This window comes from Notolepis coatsorum (genome assembly GCF_963971535.1).
Source record: "Notolepis coatsorum genome assembly, chromosome: 1".
NCBI lineage: Eukaryota > Metazoa > Chordata > Actinopteri > Aulopiformes > Paralepididae > Notolepis > Notolepis coatsorum.
The window spans coordinates 314,922,831-314,931,291 of NC_140165.1; the positions used below are offsets into that span (position 1 = coordinate 314,922,831).

Below are 8,461 nucleotides of genomic sequence, written 5' to 3' on the forward strand. Positions count from 1 at the left end.
TGTGAATAATGTATATTTCAGTTAGTTAGATAGTAAATTATAACACTACCTTATGCATACTGCACCTTATGTGACACTGTGAATATATATTTCAGTTAGTTAGATAGTAAATTATATTGACCCATTTGTTTACACTGCTTGTGTTGTTTTTACTACCTGTACCCCCCCCCCCCTTCCCCCATGCTGCTATGATGCCTGAATTTCCCCAAGGGGATCAATAAAGGAATATCTTATCTTATGTCATAAATGTCATTATGAATTGGAAATGGGGGACCCCGATGTAAACAAGACAAAAGTCTCTCTGGTCTGCATCCCCTTAACAATTGTGTGTATTGAGTTGTACTGTACCCATTCTGCAATCTGTTAATTAAAGTTTTCAATCAATCAATCAATCAATCAGACTCATTCGAAAATCACCTACAGTAAAACTGTAGTATTTCTGTGTTTTTTTTTGCTTCAGATGTACAAATGGCTGTAGAAATACTATAGTGAATCACTATAGAAATAACCATATACATAGTATTTCTTTGGTAAAACCACAGGAATACTAGTGTTTCACCGTACATTCCTATTGACTTTACTACTGAAAATAGTACATGGGCAGTCACAGAAATGTAAACGTAGATATAGATGGTTTAAATATGAAAGGCATATTCAGTAGAAACAGTTAGTCCTACTATCTATACGACTGAATAGCTCGTGAACCGGAGTACAATGGATGTGGTTCAAAGACATATGAAAGGCATATTCATCAGAAACGGTTACAGTTAGTCGTATGGATAAGACTGAATATCTAGTGAACCTGAATGAAGTGGATGTGGTCGTCAGCGTGCTCCAGCTGCTCCAGCTCCACCCCTCTCCTCCTCAGCTCCTCTAGCTCCTGTTCCAGTTGCTTCATGAGCCCTTCAGCCTGACTGACTGCAGTCTTCTCCTGGGCTCCGATCAGGGCCTTCACCTCCTTGCGCCTCGTCTGTATGGAGTCGATCATCTCAGAGAAGATCTTATCACTGGCCTTCACTGCTGTCTGGGCTGAACTCTGTTAAGACACAAAGACATGAATGGACTGCACTTTTATAGCACTTTCTTCTAAAGAGCTTTACAACTTATGCCTCACATTCTCACTCACTCACACAGACACACACACACACACACACACACACTCTTTATCCTCAAGAGCATTATTGAGGATAAAGAGGAGGTCACCTATCTGGGCTTTATTTTAAACAACAAACTTTCTAACGAAAAGATGGCACAAAGTGATTACAAAGGTTAATCAAACATTTTTTTTTTTGAATTTCCTCTTTTATATATAGGAACGCTCTGAGGACCCTAGCTGGAGCCTCATTCAGTGTCACTTTGACAACGCTTGCACTTCATGGTACAGTAACATCTCCAAACAAATGAACACAAAGCTCCAGACCTCCCAAAACAAACTAGTGAGACTCCTGCACAACCTTCACTTTAGGACTCACCTAACGCCAGCCCACTTTAACAGTCTGGGATGGCTCAGGGTTGAGGAAAGGGTACACCAGCTTAAAATGCTTCTGGTTTTTAAAGTACTGAAAGAAACGGTCCCCAAGTACCTAGTAAATTATTTTAATAAAGTAGGAGATGTCCACAAACACGCCACAAGAGGGAGCCCCACTGACCTGGTCCTGCCGAGAGTCAGGACATGCATGGGGAAAGACGCATTTTTGTTTACTCTGCTAATATAATGTGGAATGCCCTGCCAACATTCCTAAAACTCCTGAACTCCCCTCTCGGATTTAAATCGGCCTTAAAATCATGGCTCAGCAGCAACTCAAATTGGTCTTAATTTGGTTTTTATCTCTTTTATCATAATTTGGTTTTTATCTCTTTTTATCATGAGTTGCTTTTAAGGGTTGGCGTTTTTATTTAATTTCTTTTAACATTAGATGACTGTATGCGTTTTCAGGTTAGGTGTTTTTGTACTTACTTTTAGGGTGTCCTGTCTGTGTACATGTCCATTCGTGTTTTTGTGCCTTTTTATGTTCCATGTAAATGGACCACAATGGAAAGAAGCCATGGCTTTATTGTGTTTTATCCATTTGACCAGCGTTATGACACTTTTATTGTTAAAATGTTGTCCTACTGTTGTCAATAAAATATTCAATCAATCAAACACACACACACACACACACACACACACCGAAGGCTGAGGTTAACAAGGCACTAACCTGCTTGTTGGTTCCGTCAGTGTCTTTTTCTTTATTAAAACCATTATTTATTATTATTAAGAGAGTATTTTTTCTTTATTTAGACAGTAAGATGGTGGATAGGGATGAAGAATAGGGCAGATACAGGAAAGAAGGCTCTGGCAGGATTGGATCCCAGGCTAACAGGGGTACATGTGGTTCCAGAGGTAGGGTCCTAACCACTACACCATCTCTGGGCACATTGTGTCTTGCTCAAGGACACTTCGGCATGCTTCCAGGAAGAGCTGGGATCGAACCGGGAACCTTCAGATTACCAGACGACTGAATGCCAAAAAATGCATGCGTGTCCTATGTGTCACCCATCTTGCATGTGTGTGTTCACTGCATGACGATGTAGCAATGTGCTACAAATAAAGACTTCTTCTTCAAAGTCCAGGGCCCTCATTTATCAACGTTGCGTATGCACAGATATGTGCGTAACCCCTGCGTACGATCAATTCTAAGCAAAGTGTGGGACTTATCAATTTGAACTTGTGCTTGACTTTGTGCGTATATCTACGCACAGCTCAGAGCATGCGTACCGGTAGAATATGAAGACTACAGCGCGGAAATAAGCTTCCGTGCATTAGTTTCAACACTGGCGTGTTCTGTATGAACCGTAATTCATTATAGTTCATTGTAAAATAGCAACAGTAGTGTAATTATGGTCAAAACCCTATAAATAGCATTTGGAATAATAGGTCTTTCTCTCCGAATGAATGCAGCATGGTTTATAGCGTTATTGAAATATACAGGGTGTACTGACTGACTGCGCTCCGCGTAACTCAACTCGTTATTATTTTGCGCACAGACCGCAGAAACACGGGAACGTTTTGATTATATTTAAAAGGCTTTGCCATAACGTTAAACGAAACAAGTGGAATTTCGAAGCTGTAAGCAGAATACAAGTCATATGAACACCCACGATATAGTGTTCTTCCCCCTTCCTACTGTATGAGAAAGAATAAAAAACGCATTGCAACGAGAACAGAGGGTGTATGTGTATTACAAAACCCTTGCAATGTGTCTTAAATGAATGAAAAGCATACATGCTCTGGACACAAGAACATATATCGTGTGGGTGATATGACTTGTATTCTGCTTACAGAATTCCACGTATTTAGTTTTACAATGTCAAAGCCTTTTAATATAAATCAAAACGTTCCCGTATTTCTGCAATCTATGCGCAAAATAATAACGAGTTGAGTTCTAACAAAGAACGTATTACATGCTGGGTATGCTGATAGAGTAAACTATGATATGAATATGAATAGGAATATGATATGATATAAGGTATACACTGGTCTGTCCGCGAGGATAGCGATGAGGAGTCGGATAGCCATTAAATGCCATTTGAGAATATAGGCTATTAATGCAAAGCGACGGCCTATACATATTATTTAATGTTTTCATAAGCGTAAAGATACAACAGCTAGATTAATGATCAAGTTAGTTTACTGTGCAGGGTTCGCAGGGCTGTGCCATGTGTTATTATATATGCGCAAGTTACTGTTGCATAATGTAGGCTATGGCTGCTATTATATGTAATTCATATAGGCTACCTAATACCGACAACAAAATAGATGCCTCTAAAAATCATATTATAGCCAATCGAACACGACTAATAAAGGCATTCATATTCCAGCATGGTTATAATGACACACCACCAACGCCAAACAGTGGTCAACGAACGGTCTTTATTAGTATTTTGAGCTGTCCAGGCAGAATTGCAGCAATGGTCTTAGGGAGTCATTGATATCTGACATCACCGTGTACAAATCAGCCTTTTATTTATCCCATAACACACGGGTTGTGTCTTCTTGGTTCGGCAGCGCCTCAGTGAACAATCTCCCGTGAAGTTTCTCAGAGTTCGCTCGGGTCAGTCCATTATTTCACATCCCATGGGGGGTGTTTCATGACCATGGATAATCATGCACGAGCATTGACGGTAGAACAAAGAGGTATTTATCAACACGTGTACGCACGGTTGATAAATCCCAATATTTCTGTGCGTACACACATTCTAAATTCTGTGCTTACGTATGAAAATAGAACACTTTCTAAGAATTGTTGATAAATGAGGGCCCAGTTTCATATGACCTCACCTTCAGTGTCTCCACAGCCAGTCTGAGTGCTTTCAGCTCCTTCTCCCTCTCCTGGACTCTCTCCCGGACTTTGAAAAGACTCCCCCCTAGCTGTTTCTGGAACAAATCAGTTTTAGTTAGGGACTTAATTTAAAGCTACACTAGAGACAGCTTTATCTAGAGTGTAAGATTGGCACCCTGTGGCCATGAAAGGCAATTGCATCTTGTTTAAACATGGCAGATGACAAAACAGTAACAAACTAGAATGGGTGCTCGTTGGAGCACATTATGTCCGCGACATGCTATATAGTTGGGAATAAATATGTCCCCCCAATAAGTGAAGGAGGTATGGCATGTGTACCAGGGTTTCCGTTAGAAAAAATTGTTGCCGGTCTCCGTGACCTGCAAGATTTCAATCTACCGGACAAATGAGATTAATTCCGGTCATAGTTTATTGAGCTTTAAAACAATTTATAGGCAGACTATATAAAGAATGTCATCCTCAAGGCATGTAGATTTATAATATTATTATTTAAAACTAGGCTACTTTTGCGTATACAGTCATTAATATATTCCAAATAAAATAAGTCCCTCGATACTCCGTGCTGCTGCTGACTTGAAATAAAATAGACCGCGTATGTGGGCAGTCGGTCCGACACTAAACAGCAGTCTGTTATAATCACATTTTTATGAGCTAACGAATTCCGTTATATTGGACATTTGTATTAATTATATCAAGCGAAGAACTGAGAAATTTTGCAGAGAGAGACGGCAACATTATCGTGGCCGGGTTTGCGTGATGTATATCTCCACCTCCCAACGACTTGGTGCTGGTCATAATGTCCGGTGAAAACAACTCCCTCCAAGCACAACTTGACCACCCGAACCGTACCAAAACAGGACAAAATGAAATAGCCCATGCGACGAACGATTCATTACATTCGTTTCATCGTTGCTCCACCAAGCAGCCGGTCCAACAATGAAAGCTGTTATCAGCGCGAGCCGGCCGCAGTTAGTTTGCAAGAAGCATCCAGCTGCAGACCCGCAGAGCAGCTTTCCAGGTCTGGGGACCGCACTGTGCCAGCAAAGCTGGTGGGTTCTGTGGGTCTGCAGCTGCATGCCTTCCGCAAATCCAGCAGCAAGCTCTCGCTGAGCGAAGCAACGACAACAAACGCAATGATTGTTTCGTTCATCGCATAGGCCACCCAACTCCAGCCCATCCAAATACAATTCAAATAATCAAACTGTGCCCAGAGGGAACTATTTTCACCGGACACTATGACCGGAGAGATTAAATATGTCGGACTTCAACAGATTTTGCCGGTAAAATACCGGTAATTACCGGCTAACGGAAACGCTGATGTGTACATATGTTTTATATTGTCTCTTGTGGCCTATTCAGGAGGTGTGTGAGTCACAAGTGCTTTCTTGCAGTTTGTGGTTGGGATTGATGTGCCTTTAGCATACACAAGTTGCTTCCAATAGAAAACACTAGCGTTTACTCTGACTGCCCAACCAGAAGTCATGTCATGATTTCTCAAAACACAACTGAGTAACACTAGTTACTGGAAAACGATAGATGTGCTTCCAGCCTATCACAAAATGAACTCCTCACTCCCAAAATGTCTAATTTATACATTGTAATTTTCAAAATGATAATCATTGCCCCAAGCTGTTGCCAAGTAAAACAATTGGGCTGTTGATGAGATCGCACTGGGTGAGGCTTGGCCATTGCACTTTGTTTGTGCTGACTCCTGTGAATGCCGAGCAAAAGGCGTTGTCTCTCTGGTGGTAAAAAGGTGAACCATAAACTCTCCACAGAGGGACTAAATAAAAGTCAATGGAGAATGCTGGAAAGCACAGGCTGATCGGCCCTATAGTTTGTGAGATAATGTGTGGATTCACACACACGCACAGATGCTACCGATTCTAATTCTTTATTGCAACATATAATATAACTGATGTGCCATACAGACCCTCATCTGCACATTTGATTACATTGTTTACCTTCTCAAATTCTTATACACCGTTTATTTGTATTATACTTCTATTGCCTATATGTCTTTCTACTATTACCCTACCCTGTGCCAGGTTGTGGTCTATTTTCCTCAGTAATCGTTTCACTTGTGTTTCGTGATGATCTAATTAAACACCTTTGTTCATTGTGGACCTTCCTCATTCTTTAAATGTGATCTTCGTCATGAAGTAGATTTTCTGGTCCTACCTGTTTCTCAGTCCTCTCTGCTGCAGCTGACACCGTGTCGTGGCCTTTATGTTCATCCATGGTGCACAGATAACAGATACACTGCTGATCCGTACGACAGTAGACCTCCAGCAGCTTGTTGTGACTAGAACACATCTTGTCCTGCAGTCGGGCCGTGGCTTTGACCAGCTTGTGCTTCTTCAACACGGGGATACTGTGGTGAGGTTGGAGGTGGGTCTCGCAGAAAGAAGCCAGACACACCAGGCAAGACATGAGGGCCTTGTGGCGTCTGGTTCCAGTGCAGAAATCACAGGCCAGGTCTCCTGGTCCGGCGTAGGTCAGAGCAGCAGAGGCAGAAGCCTGCTGGCCCCCTGTCCTCTTCAGCTGCTCCACCACCTAGGAGGACAGAAGGAGGACGGCTCAGTCACTGATGACCATGGCACCTGGCAGGAGCACTCATTCAAGGGTACTACGACTATGCTTGCACCGCATGGTACCAAAGCACCTCAAAGGCGCTAAAAACAAAATTACAAACATCACAAAACAAACTGGTCAGACTACTGCTTGACCTTACCCCTAGAACCCACCTCACCCCTGCCCACTTTGACAACCTAGGATGGCTTAGAGTAGACGACAGAGTACAGCAACTTGCAATGGGCCTGGTCTACAAGATACACTACACTAATAAGGTACCCATGTACATGTCAAAATACTTTCCAAAGGTCAGTGAATACCACGACACCAGAGGGAGCTCTACGGGATACTGCAATTCGAAACTGGCCCCTGTAAATGTCCTAACCCAACCCCCTCCAATGTACAGTAAATGTCCTAACCCAGTAATACATGCAACCCTCTTCTTGGACCAAGTAAGGTTGTTGATAATCCAATGTACAGTTACCCCCCACCCCGCCTACCCATCCCCCCCACCCACCCAACCACCTCCAATGTACAAACCACAAAACAAGGAAAACATAATACGTCATCTGCAATGAGAAATTACATGTGTTTCTGTCTCTCTTCATGTACATGGGGGGGGGGGGGGGGTCAGTGCCAATACGCAAAATGAATGGCCTACTGACTATCAGAGATATTTGTTGTTATTAAGTCTACTATTAGCATAAGTTACTTCATATTGCACACTGACCAAAAACTTCAGATTCAATAAAAAAAATGTAGGCCAGGAAAAAGGTTCTGAAATGTGTAGGAACACTGTATGAGGATTAGTATGTTGGTTAGCATTGGTATTATCTCACATTAAAAATGGCCTTATGTTTAAAATTGTAATAGGACAAAAGGCTCAGGAAAAAAACACCTTTTTTAAACTTTTAAAACAAACCTTAAAGACACTGAGGGCCCTCCCCCAGTTTTGGGCCATAGGTCATCTGTTCCCCTATTAAACTGGTAAATGGTGCATTTATATAGTGCTTTTATCCAAAGCGCTTTACAATTTGTTCCTCACATTCTACCATTCACTCACACATTCACACACCGACGGCAGAGCCATGCAAGGTGCCAACCTGCTCATCGAGCCACCCACCTCTGCCAGCATGGTGCTTTTCTTTAGTACAGGCCTGGGAAAGAAGCTCTGCCTGCACTGGGGACAACTGTAGACTCCCTTCTTCTCCCTTCTGCTGCAGTAACTGTGTCCACAGGGAACTGTGACTGGTTCCTTAAGAAGGTCCAGACAGATAGAACAGCAGAACTGGTCCTTGTCCAACACAACACCCTCCTGCTGTTCGGCCATTTTACCCACGTCTCTCTCTCTGAGGGCTGTCTACTCGACAAGAGACCAAATGTGACCACTGTGTTCCTGCTCTGCTTGAATAATGGACACGGGAGACAGGATGGACGGAGTACTTCTTTTCTTTATACTGTCAAGCATAAGAAATATACAATGCCGTCAGCCTTAAGCACATCCATGTTGGTAAGTACACACATCTCTCTTATCATTCAGGATA

General features: G+C 42.3%; 1 protein-coding gene across 1 annotated transcript; it reads right to left on the minus strand.

Moving 5' to 3' along the window:
- Positions 1 to 793: 793 nt before the first annotated feature.
- Positions 794 to 8,247, minus strand: LOC311226255 (E3 ubiquitin-protein ligase TRIM47-like; the record flags this gene model as incomplete). Its single annotated transcript, XM_084311655.1, has 4 exons — positions 794 to 1,036; positions 4,322 to 4,417; positions 6,525 to 6,899; positions 8,041 to 8,247. 4 exons carry the CDS (start codon positions 8,245 to 8,247, stop codon positions 794 to 796), a joined length of 921 nt encoding a protein of 306 aa, XP_084167781.1.
- Between the last annotated feature and the right edge of the window lie 214 nt (positions 8,248 to 8,461).